Genomic DNA, 21,185 nt, shown 5'->3' with positions numbered 1-21,185 from the left:
GGCAAAGGCTAATCCACAACAGTATGATTTGCTGAATTCCTGTAGCAGTCTAAATATAATCTTCCAAACATGAATAGCCCTAACAATTTTAAAGGATCTGTGATATTTTTAAATTGAAATCCATTTGATTTTAATAGATTGCATAATGTGTATATGGTTTCATGATTGTCTATATCCAACCTCATTCTTTTGTTTACAAATCTCTTACCAGACAACACCATTATCATGAATAACTTCTCCAGAAGACAGAGGCGTTCCTTTGTAGTAACAAGGACAGCTTGAAGCAGGCACACATTTGCCACTTTCATCCATGTAGGTTCCATTTATGCAGGTGCAGCCATCAACTGGGACAAACTTGATGCTGCATGTGACATCAGGCTCACTCAGAGACCGGCACGTGGGTTGACAGGAATCGACATTGTAAGTGTACTTCAAGGATTTCGGACACAAGGTGGTGTATTTTGCTTAGGAGTAAAAAGGTGAGTTACATTTGTAGTTCATTTAAGAATCAATGTAGGTATATATGCAGTATTTGAGGTAAAGTATATACGATAAACTTGGCAATGTATGTGCATGTGCTTTACTAATATCCTCAATGGTGTAATATTGGGTTTTTTTTGTACTGCTACAGCAAAATTTTGCCCTATAAATGTGTCACAAATACAACTGTTTTATCCAGGTTAAAAAAATTAAAAAGTTCAACTATATTAATGCATAGTGTGTTTTTTCTTCATTGTTATTTTTATATTTTCTGTCAAAGTAAATTGAGACACACCCTACTTATTTTATTCCTACTGCAAGGGTATTGAGGTCCTTGTTGCTTCTGCTGGTTCTGAGCAAGTAATTTAAGAAAGCCTCTTTTTTATGTTTCTTCCCATTTACTGCTTTTCTTTTAGGGTAGTCCCTTCCTCCTCAAATTTTTGAAAGTCAACACTATACTTAAAACACCATTTAACACAATTTACTGTGGGAATCCCTGAGAGCTGCTGTGTGGGGCCTTCTGGATGATCATTTTCAAGAGGCAAAGGGATGTAGAACTTACTGCAGGCTTTGCTCCTCCATCCAGTGAGGAGAACTCCTTTAGCAGCACAGGCCCTGACATAGCTGGAAAGGGCAGCACACATGCAGTCCTCACTCTTCTCACAGTTACATGTGTCAAACATGCAGTTCTAGGGACAGAGGATGACATATGATCATTAGATTGTCATGTCAAAGCCATGGCACTCTACTTTTGAGAGTGTCATGTTCATTAGAGCTGAAAGTGAGTATAATCCATATGCATGAGTAAACATATGCCTGTTTTTCTTTTGAACATTTCATTGAGCACTTTCAAAAAAGATCCTTTGCAAGGAGAGAAGGTAATTAGAGATCCACAATTTAAAACTATTTTTTGCTTTTCTTGTTCTTTTTTACTTTGTCAGGTGTTGGTAAGTTTCCAAGTATTTCCAGTTCGTAGCCACTGTGTCATATATACTTAGAACAAGTAGAGGGTATTTGATGCCACCCAACTTTTAGGGCTTAGGCTTAGGTTGTTGGGCTCTCTGCATCAGAGGAATGAAGAAAACAAGAAGTCATTTAGTGTGCTGCTATGCTGGGTAAGGTCATTATAACATTACCATTCCAGAAGATGTTTGTTGAACATAATCTTACAGATTTCCAGTAACAGGGGGATGTTGTAAAGTCCCCAGGCAGTCTGTTCCAAAGCTTCATCACCTTGAATTCCTGGAACATTTTTGTTCACATCTTATCTAAATCTCTTTGCTGCTTCTTACACACATTTCTTGCCTTGTCCTTGGATATATGCAAAAGCCTTCTGAGAGTGGTTCCGAGCAACTAAGCAAAGGGCTAGTTAAAATTCTGACTAAAGCTTTCCTTATATCTCAGGAAGGATGGCTTTTGTCCTTTGACCTGATAAGGAGTCCAAACTCCTAGCTTAGGCATGTAGGGTAGTACCTAAAAATATGGGCAACAGGAATACGTCTGTAAGTTTATCCTCCTGGGAATGGAAAGAAAGATAAGTTTACAAAGGAGTAATTCTATGAAAATAAACCCTTGGCTTGAAAAGAACTGTCATGAATGCATCTCCTCCAACTGGCAAGCTATTCTTTCAAGTGCTAATATCAGAAATGTGTCTTTTTAATGTAAAAATGTTAAGGGTACCTTCTGGTAAACTTCTGGATTCACTGTTGAGTGACATTCAGCAAAAGGTCCCATGGTGTCAGAAAGCAGTCCACACCAGTGCTGAGCATACTGGTCTGTGAATTGAAAACATGATAAGAATTTCTATTGCACTTAATTGTCTAAACTCTTGCCTCAATGTAACTATACTTCCTGCAGGCAAATTGCTGAAGCTTAACTTTACAATAGAATTCAGCTCTGCATTTGCTGAAACACAGTCTTTCACTTCTGCTATACAGAAATAGGAACTCTTCATAAACTGAATGCTCTTAATTCATGGTAGTTGTCATGGAATAAACTAAGACATCCTTAGCTGAATTTTGAAAAAGGTTCGCATCATGACTTAAAAATACCATAGTTCATCTCAGAAAACAGAAGAGTGGCTTGCGAATCCCCCAAAATTATGTATTTCATTGGCTGAAATGGAGCCTGAGAGCTATGAAGCTCTGAATTGTAAGTCTGGTTCTCAGTTTAACAGTGGAAGGACCACACTGGGTCCAGCCTTTGGTGGGGCTATGCACAGCCTTTTTCGTACGTGACAAGCAGTTCTTTCCAGGAATGGATACACTGTGTCGTTCCTGTTTCCCTGAAGTAAGTTGGCAAAAATGCTTGCTTTATCCAAAGGAATATTTTCTGAAGATCCAAAATATTATCCTAGTTATTATTTATTAATTGAAGACTTCTAGTGTCAACTGAGGAAAATATTGTGTGTGCAAAAGGTCCACTGTAATTTTGGCTAAATGCTTTGTGGTTGATCAGCTTATTGCTTCTTTTCACCTTAAAAGAGTATAGGAGAGGTTACTATATGCTGAGCTTACCATTTTGTATGCTGACAGTACAGGGGTTCTCAAAGGTATTTTTGGCATCAGGGCAATCAGCCTGAGTTTTCCAAGTATTGCCAAAGGCAGCTGAAGTACCCTCTACTACACCACTAGTGGTTTTGAAATCATCTGTCTGAATGTCATTGAAGTTTCCACAAAGACCTAAAAGGAAGCAGATGGGCTGTGAAAGTCTCCTACAGAATGAAGCATACTGATAAAGACAGTTGTTACAATAAGACCACTTACCACAGGTCTGCCCTTTATGTGATGGGTCTAAGTCTATAAAAAGTTGCATGACAGGCACGAGCTGAACCTGTAGCTGAAGACCAAAGGTTGTTTGCAGAAAGATGAAGAAAGATGATGGTCTGAAGATGGTGACATTTGCTAGGGACATAAGAACATAAGAGTTATAATTTCATATGAGATGAACAGTTGAAATAACTGTTATATAGAGGGATCCTACAGCTGTGCTTGATATGATCCTAATATCTGAAGAACCAGGGGAAAAATGATCAATATAGGACTTCAAATCCAGCAACAAAATGTTACCCTAAACAACAAATATATAACACTCCACCACCACCACCACTTTCTGTCGTGTGTTTTAAAATAAGGGGAAGAACAGACACTTCTGTTGCTATTTAAAAGACCACCTTTGCTTGATGGAAATTATATCGCATGATTTAGCAGTTAGACTCCTACCTGGACCTGTTCTGTCCTTTCATGGTTTGCTTTCTGTTTAGGTGCAGTAGTACCTGAGAAGAACTCTCTTGAGGGAAACTCTCCAGTGATCAATGTGCATCAAGCAAAGGGACAGAGGGAACACAGGGAACTAAACAACTTCAGATACTGGAGTCCTGTCACATATCAGAATTTTTCTTTCCTCTCTAATGGCAGTGTTTGGATCTGGAAGTGCACAATGATACTATTTGCTTGAATTGAATCTCCATTTAACTAGCTATTGCTAAAATTAGACCATAATGTGGCTAAAGTTACAAGATTTGAATAGACAAACCCTATTACTTAAAAAATGAGAGACTATGCTCTATTGGGGTACCTTGGGTTTGCTGCAATGTAACAGAAGGTAGAATTTGGCTTTAGATTAACCAATGTAATAACATTTAAAAGTAAAAAACTGAAATAGAAAATCACTGAAGTCTTCCAGGGGAACTTACCTGCAGAGAATGGCAACCGTGTGTAGATCATATTCACAAATACACTGCCAGAAGGCTGGATCACAATGTTCTATCCACAAGAAAAGGCAATGATTATCAAGCATATTTAGGAAAGGTAATCCACTCAAAATATTTTCTATCTAGTATTGTTCAGGATAAAGGAAATAAAAATGGGGGGAGACTGTGATGATATTTTGGTTCCTATACTATTTTTTGCTCTTTATTATTGTGGTCCATTGACTGTCAAAACAAAAAAGCAAAAACCCAAAGACAACTCTATGACAGAAAACTGCTAGGATCTTGACTTCCGATGTACCTACTTTATTCCTAATTTTTCTTTGAATTTGAATAATGTTCAAATGAGATAAAACAATCAGTGCAGATTTCCTGTCTCTGCTGTTATGTGTCATTTGCAAACTACTTGTCTATTCAGCTTTGAAACCATCCCTGCAGAATGTTAGGTGTCTACATTTGCTACTTACAGTTTGTCCTCCACTTAGGCTGACAGCTATACCCTTGAGGCATGTCTCAGTTTCAGTCAGGCCACACTTGCGGATATCTCCTAGAACAGTGAATTCATTGCTGTCACAGAGCTAGAAGAAGAAAACAAAATATATTGTTAAAATTATTTGTTATATTAAAATATTTTTATGTTAAAAAGGTTCACCCTCAAATGGCATTCTTTGTAAAGTGAGTAGTTTAAAATATTGTTTATTGCTTTTCTTTCTGCTCATATGCTCTTACATATATGTATACAGTCACCAAGTGAGCTGGCATTCATGCAGTCTGCACAGTGGAAGCTATGCATTACTTCTGGAACTCAAGGGCATGTTAGACATATTAAGCTGAACATTAAAACTTCCTGATGTGTAGGTAATACTAGTTCCTAATATTTGGGTAATACTAGTTTAATATGCTAGAGAAGAAGAAGGAGGTATGCCTTTCTTGCCCATTTGTTACGGTGTTTACTTGGGAGAGGAGAGAAGTCGTCTCCAGTCTTTTCTGCACTGAATAGATTATCAAAAAAGCCTGGTGATTTGGACATTCTTAACAGGTAGGAAATAGGCATTTAAATATCCTGTCACAGGAGAAAATGAAGCTGAAAATCATTATTCACTAAGCTACTAAATAAAGGCCAAATTAATTTCTTCTCTTGGTTCTGATTTTCATTGGACTGTTCTGTGAGCTGTATTCAAAGTGAGCCTAACGGCCAAGACATCACAGGGAAACATGCAGAAGGCTGTGATTCTGAACATGTCCTATCACTTTCTTGGCATAATGAAGATTTAAATTGAGGACAGCTGGGATGCAGAATTACAGCCATCTGGAAATTTAATGGTAAAATGGTGGGCTTTTTGGCCTTTTGTGTCCAAGTTCAGGGGTTTTCTGTACCTCCAGAGCCTCTGAGAATCTAATTTTACATGTTGGTGCCAAAAGGGGAGTTTAACATATAAGCCTGATGTACGCTCCCTTTATGGATTAAGACCAGTGCTTGTGAATCTAATAAAAAAGTTTCATTGATTTAGCCTAATCTATTTCTAAATTACCACATTCTAGCTCATTTCTGAGTTTTTATGGTTCTTTTTCTTGGTAACATTCAGTTTGATCTTTCTGAGAACAGATTTTATTTAATATGAAGTCTTTATGAAAATTGTTTACATCACTCATCCAACACAAATAAGCAACAAATATACCTAGGATTCTGAAATTTGCAAATCTGTAGTCTTTATTTTAGATATATCTACTCAGAATTCAGTCCCTAACAAGCTAAAAACTCCAGTAAAACTCAGGTGGTTTTCTAAGTCATCTATTTCTAATTCAGGTTTTAGAATACATGTATGAATTCTTAGCTTATTGCTTTTAAACTCTGGGGTCTTCTGTGTTTACTGGGAAAGACTGTTTGGAAGGTTGATCATCTTCATGAAATAATTCCTCCCCCATGAATTCTGTTTAGTAATAATTCCATTATGAATACTGTTAATGAAATAAGCCATTGAACTATATTATCTGTGACAAAAAGGACAGTATCAATGGATGTAATAAACACAATGCTCAGAAAGAAGTAGTTATAACTCACCAGAAAGGCAATATTTAATTAAAAAATTAATGGGAAATATGGAGATCGTTTCACGGAAACTAAAAACTCAGTGCAATTCTTAAACCATGATCAAAGAACACAAAACTACTACAGTATGTTTATTTAGTATAACCTTAACAGAAAGCCCCCTGAAATCCATTTAAGGCTCCATGTTAACCCTCTCAGTTTCAGAAAGATGATGTGATTGCCAGCAGTTTTAATTGAACAACATCATATATAATAAAAAACCTTTTCCTTTAGCATATTGCTTCAGCAAGGATTGTGACTCATTTTTACCTTGGTTAGGACATAGCTACAGTCTCCAAAGAAGGAATAATATTTCTCATCAAATGTTGAAATGTGGGAGCCTCCTTCAATACTGCAAGTCCCGGGACATGACTGAGTGACACAAGACCATTCACCTCCAGCACAGTTACTGAAATGAAGAAGGGATTCAGTAACCTTGGGTAATGTAAGCATAAATAAGAGAAAAGGGTAGCTGATGCCTTAGTTTTCCTCTTGAAGCATTGATCATACTGTCAGAGAAACCAACATTGCTTTGAAAGCTCAGAATAAGTATGGGGCAGGCACAATTATATAACTGATATATATTTTTATATATATATTTATATAGAATTTTTTATATATTGCTATTCATTTCCAGTCTTTGGAGAGAATTGAGTCCTTGTGAACCTGGCATACATTCTGCTACATATGAAAGATAACCCCTTATCTCCATTAGCATGGCTCAAGCTTCAAACAAATTAAGTATTTCTTGGAAAATAACATGCATGTTTGTGGTTCTTGTGTTCACAGACAGATAGGTGCATTTGCGTACACTTATGCAATAATACTTCAGTAATTATAGTGATATTGAAAAAATATGTATCATATCTGTCAAACATGCCTCTCAAATGTGATCTCCCACACTGTCTAATGCAACATGTCCTTAAATACTCCATATCATGGACATGAACATCCTACTATTACACTGTAGTGCTGCAAAGGATGTAACACAATAATTCACAGTTTTAAACACCTCTGATGTTTCCATTTGATTGTCTCCTTTAATCGATTAACCTTGAAATTGGTGTACACCTATATCTAAACGTAAGTTTTTGCTCCCAAGTGTAAGGAGAAAACCGAGGTGTAAGTATCCTCGAAAAATATATAATCGAAGGACTTCAGTTTATAAGTAGTTCTTTATTTCTTTTTAATGGGAAATTAGTAGTTTTTTCCTGTCTTTAAAATGTTCAGGTAATGCACCTAAAAAAGGAATTATGAGAAAGGTAGTATGTTACCATGATCTGCATTTAGATGAGAAGGAGGCACCGGGTGCATAGGTTTCACCTTCATAGGTACAGTGGCATTCTTTACGGGGAATGCAGCCAGCACCATTAATGTCATCAAACACCATTCCTGGGGAAAGAAGTGGTCTGTTACTCATTCTGTGCACTGCAGACCTGCTTTTGTACACTTATCTGGTAGATGCCTGAAAGCACATTCCACTTCTTCTGTATTATGCAGAAAATAAATAGGAAGTACTTTAAAATAATAGATGACAGCTATGTAGGGATTGAAGGGCTATATTCCATTCAAGCTTATCTAAAATCTTAGGGTGATCAAAAGAGACCTCTAAGGAAATACTTTTCTGTTATGAACTTCATTAGATTGGAATTAGGATTAAAATTACTAGATAATGAGGTGGAATAGATGAACAATTTGCAAGACTGCCCAGGGACATATTTGTATAGTAAATATTTTTATACCCAAAGGCAGAGGATTATCTAAGAGAAATCAGTGCTATTATACAAACAAGTGATGGTGAATTCTGTGAGACTTCAGCAAGGATGAGCAGAAGAGCTAAAAGGAGTGAAGATCCTACCATGCAGTCACTCACAAGAGCAACAGTTCTCAGCCCCAGAAATAAGCATGCACAAAGAGAACACATTTGCATTGTTTGTCTTATACCAATGCACAGTTCTCATGCATAATTCTCTGAAGCACCAGATTTTACACACTGCCTAGTGCTCCCTTGGCTCCTTGTTGTTTAGACATGCAGCACTGGATGGGAAGGGTTTGGTAATTTCAGGAACCAGATACAGCTTTGCTAACACCAGGAGTTGTCATTGTGGGCAAAATGTGATTAAACATTACATACTTTCTGTGAACTGAATATGGATGCTGAGAATAGAAGGCTTCCCCTTACTGTTAGGAGTGAAGTATCTTATTCTCATTTGTGGTGGGTTGACCCTGGATGCCAGGTGCCACCAAGCTGCTCTATCACTCACCTCCTCAGCAGGACAGGGCAGGGGAAGAAAGTGAAATGGGGAAAAAAAACAACCCTCATGGGTCAAGATAAATGCAGTTTAATAAAAGCAAAAGCAAAGGCAGGGCACAGAAGCAAAATGAAAACAAAGATTTTATTCTCTACTTCCCATTAGCGGGTGATGTCCAGCCACTTCCTGGGAAGCAGGGCTTCAGTATGCATAGAGTTTGCTCCAGAAGGCAAATGTCATAAATAATCAATGCCTCCCCACTCCTCCTCCTTTCTCTTAGCTTTTATTGCTGAGCTGATGTCATATGGTACAAAATATCCCTTTGACGAGTTTGGGTCAGCTGTCCCGGCTGCGTCCCCTCCCAAGATCTTGCCCGCCCCCAGCCCTACTGGTGGTGGTGGGGGGGAATGTTGGAGACACATCCTTGGTCCTGTGCCAGCACTGCTTAGTTTATCAACACCTTTCTAGCTACTAAGGCAAAGCACAGCATTAAAAGGGCTGTTGTGGGGAAAACTAGCTCCATCTCAGCCAGACTCAGTGCATCAGTTCAGTCATTATGTACATGTCTCAGGCATGTTTGTTGTTTAAAAGGACATTTTTAGTAATCTGAATAGAAATGGTGCACGTATATCAAGGAAGAAATATATTTATTACTTTGATGATGATAATAGCGATGACGTGTTGAGAATGATATGGAGTAGGAAAGTTGTTAAATGTGGACAGTCAAGTGTTCTATCAAGTTTGGCTATGAGAAAAAGGCAGTAAATAAGCTTGCCTGGAGGACAGACGCAGCCATCTGTACAGTGATCTTCACAAAGTGCAGATCGTTCCGGGTTGCTGCATGTGTCAGAGCAGGGGGAGCCACACTCCTGGTATTGCATGTTGAAAGGACATAATTTGGCTGAAAATAGAACAAGTATAATGCTGAATTTTCCTTTGAAATGCTGAGAAAACAGTATTTGCAATTTAGGATGTCTTCTGTCAAGATATAATGGGGAATCCTGATCCAAGTGGAGGCTGCAACATTTTAGATTTGTTGATATATATTGATATACATTGGTATATATTCTGATATATTGATTAGCAGTAAAAAATCCTCTAAACTTCCATTTCACAAAGTCTTGGGTGTGCTCAGGTTAAAACTGATTTCATGAAAATTACATGCATCTTTAAACAGCTGTCTTCTTCAGAAAAAAAATTCACATATTTGAAGTTTACTAGAAATGGGTAGTAAGCACAGGTGAACGTCCCTTCCGGAGATACTTACGACACAGTTCTGAGGTTCTCCAGTTCAGAGGCTGTCCACCTGCATGAGCACACTGCCGGGAGTATTCAGCAAAGGTGTTGCACATACAGAAGTCAGCCATAGAGGTATCACAGTGGCATAGGTCTTGTGTGCAAGTGTCAATGTAGTCCTGAACATTCAGAAGTGCATTACAGCTTGTAAATGCTTTACTGGTTAATACTGTCTCACAGATAGAAGCCTAGGAGTGAAAATAGAGGAGATAAAACAAGTGTTCAGAAAATATGAAACTAATTATTTAAGGCACATAGCAGAGAAAACCAAAGGTCTATCTGGTCCAGAAACCCTTCCAACAGTAGCCATAAGCAAATGTTTAGGGAAAAGTATAACGATAGGGCAAGTACACATGGAACTCCTTCGACTAACTCCCGTTTCTTCCCATATCTTGAGTTACTTTCAGCTCAAGTGACTTCCCAAGCATTATGCAGTTTCTTTGTATTAAGATACCCTCCGTGAATTTCTCTTTCATGAAAATATTCAGTCTTCTCTTGGAATTTTTAGCATTCACTTTAACAAAGAATAAAAAATTAAATTTAGAAAATTTTTCTTTCCAGACCTACAGCTTAGTCATATTTGTGCTATATTTTTTCCAATTCTAACAAAGTTTCTCCAAAGACAGGGAGAATGTATTTTAGACTGAGAGAACAAATCTTGAGAGAGAGGTTCTTACAAATTCAGCTGAGCAGTTCACCAGGACAGCAGGAGGAATAGGATCAGCACACTGCTCTGTGGGTCCATCCATCTTCTGCCTATTCCCAAACTGTATGGGAGTCAGTTTTATGTCTGTAAAAAGCAGTCCAAATATTAGAATAATATTTCCTGGTTTACTGGCTTTTGCATGGAGATATTTTCTTTTGTGACACTATGTGCTATGACATGAACAGCGATTACCAAGTAGTATCGCTATAATATGAAAAACAAAAGGAGGTGAAGAAGGTGTACAAGGAACTGGATCTTAACTGTTGAAAACAAGCAGAAAGTTGCATGCAGCAGGTCTTAAAAGATCTAACAGTGACAGAAGCAGCGTAATACATCTCAAAGCCAAGACTAAGCATAACTGATATCATAGAAATACATAAAGAAGTATCACTAGTTAATATGACCCAGAACCTATGTTACAGTATACTGTGAAATGAAAGAAGAACAAAGCATCAATACTAAATATTGTTTTTTATTACTTACTCTCTGAAATAAATTCATTGCTAACTGGAATTCCATTGAAGTCCCCACAAAGTCCGCAAGTTTGATTGGCATATTTCTTATCTAGTTCCACCTAAAAGAAATTAGGAAAGAGAGCTTAGGTTCATAGTGATGTCAGCCTTGACAGTTAGGAACACAGCCTACCTTAGTATTGCTTATGTACTCGAAATTCAACATATGTATGCTGTGCAGGCTGTGTCGTGTGGTAACAAGGTAGGCACCATTGGGAGGGTCAGTGACCACCAAGAAAAACTTGGTCTTATTTTAACCCTGGGGCTGTGAACATTAGCACATTGCCTGGTCTGGAATCTGAGGAATACTTCACTGTGACGTGGGGACATTATAATTGGGGGTCTATGGATCCTGAGATGAGCTTTGTGGGAAAAAAAAAAAAGGAGACTGGGAGAAGACTGGAAGACAGAACGATATAGTAAAAGTGGACACAAATCCGGAAGTAGCTAATGCCTGCCTGGCTGATTAAGACTGCAAATATATAAACAGACTATTTTCAAAATAAATGGTTTCTGCCATGTTTTGGGTGTTTTCTTACCAGGAGGGCATCCTCTTCATTCCAAAGGAAGGTCAGTCCTAACTTGGCAGAAACTTTCAAATAGTTGTTACTTCTCTCTATCAAGATCCCCATATAGCTGTAGGGCATCTGAACCCTGGGGAAAGATCACTGTAACTCAGCAGGGATAGGGACAGAATATCCATTGAATATCCACACTGATATCCTTTCTCATTCTCTTTGAGAAGCTTCAACATACATAGGAGAGGAAATTAGAGCAGTAACGAAATACAGACAGCGTAAGTTTGTAACATTTTGGCTTTCCTATGCAATTGCTTCTTATTGTACAAATGGATCAGCCTTGCTTTCCCTGCTGTTCTTTTTGGTTATCTCTGTTAATGGTGTTTTGCTAGATAAAATGTTGGCATGTATCTTTGGCTCTTTTGTTCAAAAAAGTGCCAGGAGGTTCTGTTTTTCAGGCAGTATGCTTCAGGATATTGCTATTTACTCCTTAAAGCCCTTGATAATAAAGGGATAGACTCTTCAGGCTTTCTGTGACATGAGTGCCATTCACAAAGGTGTACCCAAGATAACCCCTAGACTAGCTCGCTATACATAGCTGCTATAATACACAACTCACTGTGGGATAGTTATCCAAATATTTACCCAGCCTTTTGGACAGGTTTCATACCCTATGCCAAAGTCAGTGCCACCATTGCTGCATAGATCACAATTTTCCAGACTAACACATTTTAAATGAGCACAGGTACAAGATGCAGTCACTGCTTAACACCATACTGTCCAGTGCAAGGACAAAAGCTATCAAAAATTCTCAGGGACCCTGTTCTGGTAAAATTAATGGAAAGTAAAAACTTAAAGGGTATAAAAACCTAACACACTGACTGGATCCAGCTTATAGACTGCATTGTATATATACATACACAGTTGTAGCAGTGGGACAGCATCTGGGATATAGCTCATCTGAATAAAATGGACACAGGGATAATCTGCATAAGCGGCACTTAGCTCACTATCAGGGACTCTTATTTTTGTTGACACTTCATTAAGGAGCTGAGCTTTCCAGCTGCTTGGGAGCAATGTGAGATCAGATGAGGGAAAGAAATGCTCGCTCAAAGAGCCCACTGGGAGCAAAAGCAGTGATGGCAGTTTCAAGCTATGAACATACAATTTGCCATCAAGCAGGACAGAGCTGCGGGTCAGTTCAATCACTGCTCCTTCCAGCTTCATGATGACATGAGTGATTACGGTAGCATTTTCCACAACTGTACGCCTAATTTGGATGTTGAAGTCCTCATAGGGAGATTTGCAGTTGGATGCAAAGATGTAATTGCAGACACCAGGGAAGTAAAAGATGTCCCCGTCAAAGGTCTTGAAGTGGAAGTTACCCCATGTGCTGCACACACGGCCATTGTGAGAGGGGTTGCCAGCTGCGGATTCAAAATAAGCAGTAAGAATTTTCTGTAATTTGCTGTAGATACCCTCCCTTTAGTTGCTTTTCCTCTTTTATTTCTTTCATTAACCTCTGCCCAAAAGGCCCATCTTCTGTTTTCCTTCCTGTCAATTTTTTTATCAATCTGTTATTTATTTAGTTCAGTTATCTTTTGTGTTTAATCTGTTTTGCAGAGGGATATAGGGCCTAAGATAAGAAGATACCTCATCCTTTCCTAAATGTATCAAGTTCCAAAGAAGTTTCACCATAAAACCAGTTTAAAGTTAGTTTGAAAGTAGGTGGTATTCCTAGCTGGTAGGGAAACCCATTCATAGCCACACCCTTTGAATGTCTGGAAGACTTTCAACAGCATCTTCCAAAACATATTCCTGTCTCATATATGCCTGGTTGTTCTTGTGCTAGTATTACACTTCACCTTGAAGGGGTTCCACCACACTGCTCCTTCCCCCACCCATTCTATAAATTACTTATCTCTTTTCAGTCTTCATCTCCTTACAAGCAGGCTCTCCTATACTCCTGATTATCCTCACAGTCCTTCTCTGCACCTCTTCCAGATTTACACTCACTCTGCTTGAACATGGCTAGTCTGAATTGTACCCTATGCTCTTGATAAAGTATCTTACCAATGCTTTGAACACATTAATATTCCCCTTTCTTTACTGGAAATACTATGCATGATTTATCCCAGTATTATTTTTATATATATATATCAAAATAAATTTTTTTCAAAATCTTTTTTACAGCTGCAGTATATTAACAAAATGCAGACTGAGTACAGGGGTGACTTTTAGATTATCCTTGTTACCTAATGAACCGACTGCTTTTCTTGTTCTTTTTTTATTTTGTGATGCTAAAGTATCTTGCCCAATTTGTTAATCTCTTCAGCCACTCCATGCTCTACCTATATGATCAACAAGAACACAGATATCTGAGCCATGACATTTGTTTGACTTACCCTTTACTTTCAGTGTGTTTTGAAAAGGTGGAATGATTGTCACTTCTTGGGATTTTGAAGCTGGTGGAAAATCTAAGGGGGAAAAAACCCAATCAATTTTAATTTTCTAATTTAGGACTTCTAATAAGTCCTAAAAAATGGATAGAGATTGCCTAGTCTCTTTAGTGATTAGCATTTCCCATTACTAGTTACATTCTAGATGGAAGTTTCTGCAAGATTTTACTGTTGTTTTTTACACAGTGTCTTTTGTTCTGTCTTTCTATATATTTCACTAACAGCCAAATCCCAAGACCATACTCTTTGGCTGTAGCACTTTCTTCCATTATTTGTTCAAGACTCCCATCTGAAGCTGGCCCTGATGATCTGAACTCTAAAGCAGCAATCTGATCCTTAGAGCACAGTGTTGAAATAGTGATGCAAAAAAAGCAGTGCTAATGTCTATATCTGAACCTTTGCCTCTCAGTACACATAGAAGCAGAAAGTTACTGAAGAATATTAGAAGCTGAGGATGTGAAACAAGAGCTGGGTTTTTTTTCCTGAAAATTATATCTTTCTTTGTGCTGAGACATGCCCTTTCACACAACCAACTCTAAGCAGAGTTGTAAAAAGCAGTTTAAATTCTGTAAAATTTTGATCGTGTGCTTTTCTTGCAAAGATTTCTGTTGGTAGGATCCAGCCCTAAATTTTCCATGCACAAATCCAATGTTTTCTCTTTGGATCCAGCAATGAAAGGGATAGAATACTTAGAGAACCCGCAATGTGATTTTCTTAACTTGATAGTCTGAGGAATTGATGTAGTTTCTGCCTTGAAAGTATCAAAATCATAGAATCTGATGACTTCCAAACTGTAGATTGTGCAGTATCGGCCATTGGCATCTGCATTTGGCCTAAAAATACCACTAAGACAAATATGTGTTTTAGAAAGACAATCTCATTTAGTGTTGATGTAAGGATTTTAAGGGAAAGCACACATATTACCTTCCTTGACAATCTGTTCCAATAATTAAAAGCACTCACTATTATTAAATAATTTGTGGTACGCTTACAGTTTGGGCTTATCACTATTTTAACTGTCAGCTAGTGACCTCATAAATTGCAGACTGCAGGGCAGGCTTTATCATTAATTGTTTCAGCCTGTCTTCACTAATATACCAGTCAGCATTGTATCCTTCTACCCTCATTTTGCTCTGTACAGTTATGTGTCATACATGATGTTGTAGTGCTCAATTATTCTAATGTTTAAGGTAGTTACAGTTTTCCTATTCTCTCATGACTGATGCCGTCATCTTGACAGAGCATAGAAAAATGTATCTTTTATTACCTACTATCAAGTACCTTGGTGATATGTACATATACACACACCTCTTCTGAAAATACACTTTCAGATAGAAGGTATCTACCTTTCATGAGGTTAAAGATTAGATAACTGTATCATATCAGTAGACCAGATCCACTGGGCCAGATCTCAGAGGAGGTTCAGTTTAGGGCAATCAGAGATTGGCTGGGAATCGGATATATTATACAGAGGATTCCTCTCTCCTTTTTTCTTTTATATGGGGGGTGGGGGGGAGCAGGGAGCAGGGGAAGGGAAGTATGTTTTAGCTAGAAATAAGAAGATTCCAGTAATCTTATTATTTATTAATTTAATTTGGGAAAAATTCTTAGAAATATATCAACATAAAAATACTTACGTTTTTGTTGCTGCAAGATGGATGGAGAAACATAGTTTGCTTTTGTTTGTTGTTCATCATCCTGGGCTTGAACTGCATCAAGAAGAGAGGAATAGGAAAATGTTAATGTCTAATTTTCTCAAGTTCCCTCATAATTTCTCAATTATATCTATTTAAGCATGCAACAATCAGCATATCAAAAAAAACAGCAAAGCTATGTTCATGTGCAGGAGGTTTGCATCAGGACCTGCGTTACATGCAACCATGATGGCCATATACTGCTTCTTCAGCTCCCTCCCTGACCAATAAATGGGAAGCCATCAAAAACATGCCTGTGATAATTTGAGCATATCCTTATTCTGTTATTGTCACAGTACCCCTGGACGCCCTTATAAGCTTTTCAGACAAAGGTCTTCATTTCCATAGTACTTATGATCACTGTGCACTTTAAGCATCAATAAAACCATTTGTCTAGCCAGAGGGCTTTAAAAATAGGCCCCATTTGTATAGGAAGAATGAATTTTAGAGTTCAAGGACTGACCTCTGACCTCTCTTACTGAAAGTCAAAGTTACTCTGTATTTTACAGTTTCAAACATTTTTTGTAATAAGCAGCAGAAGGAAAAGAAACACACAAGCCACACAGAAAGATATAGGTCTTTCCAATAGATACATTTGTGACTTGATTTTGTCCCGTGGTAAAATTTTTGTTTCCAGCAAAGAAACCATTTCTCATTCCATTCCACTGCAGCATCAGAATAAGAATACACACAAAATCTGCAAGGGCCAGAGGAGCATGCTTAGTGAGTTCATGAGAGGGCAGGTTGCAGGGGAGGCTATGCTGGCCAGAGAAAACCGAAAAGGCAGGTTCACCCTCCACTGCATCCCGCAACAAGGGCAGTCGTGGGTAGCACCACTAGAGGGGCCAGTGCTGAAATCAGAGCTGCAGGGAGCTCTGTAAGTCCCTTCCTTTTCGCACCAGCTGGGGGTCAGCAGCTGGTGTTGGAAGGACACATTGTGCCCATTTTTAAGCTATGAACCATTCAGTGCTTCTGGGCTCCTCTTCTCCACTGCCTAGCCTCACAGAGCTTTTTGCTTCTCTCTCCATGCACTGTATGGCTCCAACACTCTGCCTCATGCCATATGCATCACAGATTCCCATTTCCATTGCATGGTGTGGTAAGGCTACAACTACTCTTTTGATGGGCTATTCTTTGACACTACTGCTTTTGAACAAAAGTAAGTGTGGAATTACCTGGAAGTAGGGAAAAAGTAAAATAATACAATAAGATCTGTGTCTGATAACAAAATGCACTTAAAACTAACACTATTGTTACTTTAAATGTTAAGGGAAATTAACAGGTGAAGTATATATAAAAAAGATTTCCACTCATCTGTGAGTAGTAAGTGCCTTCTTAGAAGGCAACTCCATTTGTTTTCACCCTATCAAAAACCAACCCCATGGTCCAAGGTTTTATGCAACCTCATGTGCAAGAATAGATGAACTTCTAAAATCTGTTGTCCAATGTTTTTCAAGCAAAATCCCTCCTTTTTCAATATTGAGTCATCAGCTGGCAACACAGAAGATGTAATAGCCTTATAGTGCGGACACACTCCACTGGTTTGCTCCTTCCTAAAGCCACTTTCGCACCCTCTGGTTTGTGCTTTTAGAAATGCTGTACCATCCTGAAGTGGACATCAAAAGCTAAATGCAAATCTTGAGGCATTTTGGTAGAAATGTGAGTTCTGAGTGAGTTCCACTGAATTCAGTGGAGCTATTCCAGATTTTGACTGGGGAGAATAGGATGAGAGCATGAGCTACAATAAAAATTTTCAAGACAGCTTATCTCCTCTCATTAGGAAGGAAAGTATTTGTAAGAGCCAGGAAAATTTTGCATAAAGGTAACAAGTTCATTAGCTTCACAAAGCCAAGAAAAAGATGTTTCAAACTCTGAAGCAAGTTATAAATTCCTTAAAACAGTAAAAATGCCAAGCAAGTGAATCTTCCTACCTTTGATCTGTATGAAGGCAAGTGCTAGCATTGATATCCATAGTGGTATTCGCGTCCCACCACCTGTGCCCATCTTCTGAAAGTCCGGTAGAAACTACCGAACAACCTGCCTCTGAGGAAATACCTGCCTGCTCCCGAGTCTTATATAGTGAAAGAGTAGGTTTTGGCTCAGTTCCCAGATTGTTTCACAAGGTTCTTAAAAGGTGGGGCTTCAGACATTTTAGTTTTCCTCTGCAGGTACACAGGTAAATAGAGGATGCTCTGACTTTCCCTCAGGTATTTGCACTCTAGGAGGAGTCTTTATTTCTACAGGTTTTTTTGACGAAATGTCAAGAAGCTAGCAGGAACCATTTTCTCAGGCTTAGTCTTCCCAATTGTCATATATTATGGGATAAATACAACTTAGGGCGTTCTGAGTGACTTTTGAGCAGGAGCTTGGAATTAATAACTTCATTTTTTAAAAAAATTATCCTCCTTATGGTAAATGATGGCAACTTAACTTATCAAAAAACCCAAGAAAATTCTGACACATATTTTTAAAATGAGTTTGTCCCTGTCTATGTAGCTACTTTGCCTGTGAAAATCGAGAAATCAAATGCCATCTAAGGTCAACATTTACTTGCAGGCCAGGCACAACACAGGACTACATAGTTAAAATCCTTCAGCATTGGAGAGTCAGTAATAGGGACCTTTCCTTGAGTGATTCTTCTTCTCCAATGGGGAGTTTCAGTGCTTTTTCCTTTCTGAGTAAACATGATCTCATCACAACACATTAGACTGATTCTACCTACAACAAAAAATACAGATTTTCTTGCTGATTGCTGTTCCTAGAGGCAGAAAAAGACTGATTTTCAATAATGTCCTTTGGAATGTTCCTTCTGTTAGGAACAGTGAGAGAGCGAACAATGTTTGTGAATATGTTAATATATTTACTTACAGCTATATTACTTTGGTGAATTAACCTTTTACTCTTGTGTGTAGAGAAACACAGTCTTTCAGTAAGAGGAAGGATCCCATAATCCCACATGGGTTCAAATAGTACCTGGAAAGCAGAAGGTACTAGGATGTCTCCATATACTCTGGCAAAAGGGCAAGACACAATTAGGTTTAAAACTGGGAATGAAGTTTAGGTTAGACATTAGGGAGAAAATTTCTTTTTTGCAAGGATGGTGAAGTACTTATACAGGTTGCCCAAGACTGCCAAATTTCCATCACTGGTCTTTTTTAAGAGCAGGTTAGAAAAACACCTACCTGAGAATGGTGTAATGTTGATAGTGCCCTTAGGCAGGGGAATAGACTAAATGGCCTTCAGAGGTTTCTTCAGATACATTTTTTAATGATTTTTTTTTCTGAAAAATAAGATGGGTTCTCTCTGTTGGAGCAGTAAATATTTAGGGAAGTAAATTCAACATTAAGAGATAAATAAAAGGCACATTTTTTTCCCTAAGCAGTAAATAAAAGCAAGAAAAGATACTGTCTTTCCTGAACACTTTAAAAGTCCATCTGTTTATTAATATTTACATAAAAGTGACATAACTAAATAAAACTGGAAGTGTTGAGGAAAAGAGTTGGTCAGTTTCAGTCATGAGTTGTACTTCTGGCACCTTCATTGACGTGTAAGTCCGTAGAATTTACCTTCTTATTTAAATGAGGAAAAGAAGATGACTACAAGATACTTGTATATACAGAAATACATGTAGTGAAAATTTAAGGGAAATGTTATCACCTCTAACAGTTATTTTCAAAGTTCCAGGATGAAGACCTAAAAAAGAAAAGCTTTATTGGATATAACTGGTGCATAATTAAAGTAATTATGAAATAGTATGGTAAACTCAGCTGGGTAACACACATAAGTTTATTAAGTAATTCTGTTGGTGAGAAGAAAAATATGCTTTATGAATCATCACATTGCTTACCACTGAAAAATCAATTCATATCAACAGTTGCTATGCTGTGTTCATACACACAGGTTAACATTTCCTGCATGTTCAGAGAACTACTGTAACCTCTCAGAGATCCCAGTTTGGTCATTAGTAATGAATCCCCTTGTACGGCCGTCACAAATTGGGCTGAAACTGGTTTACAGTTAAATTTAACCCCTTTGACTGAGCTTTGCGGTTCCATCAAAAGTGGTTCCTTGTATCTGCATTTTTGGCTGAAAGTCTCAAATCTCTTATATGTCATGGATCACATTATCCTTACACTCCTGAGTGGTTACTTCATTGATTAATACTCTTGCCATGTTAACTTCCATTATCTTGTGTTGATTCTTTTCAGAAATTATTATAAAATGTGTTAAAACATATAAGACTTGCAAAAATAATTTCCAAATATTAATGATAAATTAATTTATCAGGATTACTAATTATTCAAAGAAATAATCCCTCTTCAAATTGTATTTTACCTCCATTCACTCAATAGACTTACACAGGTGACATGGGGTATTTTTTAAAGATTGGTTTGGAGTAACATGTCCAGATTTGTGTAACTGTTTATGATCAAATCAGTGTACAGTTGACTGCACAAGCAGAAGTATTAACACATTAAAAAAAAATTGTCAATGTACTTTTGTTTTGTTTTGTTTTGTTTTTTTTTACAGAAAAGGTAAAAGATTCTGACCTGAAAATCCTGACACTTCTTACTATAGCTACTCTTCCTTTTTCACAGAGTGATTTCTGAATCTGGTTCTTTGTAAGAAAAAATGAGATTCTCTTATTTCCATACATCCTCACTGTAGACTGCAAATAAAACGTCACAGCAAATTTGGTTAGCTTTTAGGTACAGGAATGATTAAAATAATTGTCTCCATTTATATTTCTAAGAGCTAGAATGATGGACGCATAGAGATGTGCAGAAGGTGTCTAGTCCACCTAGTGCTGTATTGGAGTTGCTTCATTTTGAGGGAATCTGTCTGCTGGGCTTTTCTCTGATGATTCATTTGCCCACTTCTGAGGCCTAGTTTAAGCTCCAGAACCGGTGCTGGGGCACTAGGCTTTGCATTCAGCTGAAGTACCATTCTGATTCTGAAGTACCATTCTAATAGTCCCTAATTTTTGAGCTGTGCAAATTCAAACCCGTGTTTATCTGAAGTTTCTATGGAAAAGCGAGGCAACTGATCAGTTTCTACTCAAAAGTTGTTCATTAATATTATAGGTGTTCTCTTAATTATGTGAAAATGGACTACATTTCAAACAGTTGCAGTAGGTATTTTATAGTGTGACACAATTAGTCTAACTAAAGTAAAGCTATAGTTAAAGATTAAAATAGTTACAACTCCTTTTATTTCCTTTACCAGATCTTAGTCAAACATGGTGCCATTGATCCATTCATTTACTTCCAAATGCCTAGATGAAGCTTATTGATAGAAAATCAAATCACTTTAATACCAGAGATTTGAAACCCTGTTTCATTAACATGAATAGTTCTCCTGCTGTCTTTTAGTGTGTACATTGTAAAGGACCAAGTACGTAATGCTTTGATCTCCATTGCAGCCCCTATGCTTTACTGTAAAACAGGTAACGTGTAATATGATTAGGATC

General features: G+C 37.8%; 1 protein-coding gene across 1 annotated transcript in view; it reads right to left on the bottom strand.

Annotated features, from left to right (window-relative positions):
* MUC5AC (mucin 5AC, oligomeric mucus/gel-forming) overlaps positions 1-17,719 on the bottom strand; it is a 54,376-nt gene extending 36,657 nt beyond the window's left edge. Inside the window, exons 1-18 of the mRNA XM_075092519.1 lie at positions 17,647-17,719; positions 15,659-15,730; positions 13,968-14,039; positions 12,728-12,989; positions 11,584-11,698; positions 11,016-11,106; positions 10,504-10,616; positions 9,798-10,014; positions 9,306-9,431; positions 7,553-7,670; positions 6,549-6,687; positions 4,657-4,767; positions 4,175-4,244; positions 3,246-3,383; positions 2,997-3,161; positions 2,161-2,255; positions 1,043-1,169; positions 209-464 (exon numbers count right to left, since the gene is read on the bottom strand). Coding sequence (XP_074948620.1) covers positions 209-464; positions 1,043-1,169; positions 2,161-2,255; positions 2,997-3,161; positions 3,246-3,383; positions 4,175-4,244; positions 4,657-4,767; positions 6,549-6,687; positions 7,553-7,670; positions 9,306-9,431; positions 9,798-10,014; positions 10,504-10,616; positions 11,016-11,106; positions 11,584-11,698; positions 12,728-12,989; positions 13,968-14,039; positions 15,659-15,730; positions 17,647-17,719 — 2,360 coding nt within the window. The remainder of the gene's footprint in view (positions 1-208; positions 465-1,042; positions 1,170-2,160; positions 2,256-2,996; positions 3,162-3,245; positions 3,384-4,174; positions 4,245-4,656; positions 4,768-6,548; positions 6,688-7,552; positions 7,671-9,305; positions 9,432-9,797; positions 10,015-10,503; positions 10,617-11,015; positions 11,107-11,583; positions 11,699-12,727; positions 12,990-13,967; positions 14,040-15,658; positions 15,731-17,646) is intronic.
* Between the last annotated feature and the right edge of the window lie 3,466 nt (positions 17,720-21,185).

Source organism: Phalacrocorax aristotelis, chromosome 5 (genome assembly GCF_949628215.1).
Source record: "Phalacrocorax aristotelis chromosome 5, bGulAri2.1, whole genome shotgun sequence".
Lineage (NCBI taxonomy): Eukaryota > Metazoa > Chordata > Aves > Suliformes > Phalacrocoracidae > Phalacrocorax > Phalacrocorax aristotelis.
The sequence above is the reverse complement of the archived record's forward strand: the minus strand, read 5'-3'. Positions and strand labels throughout refer to the sequence as shown.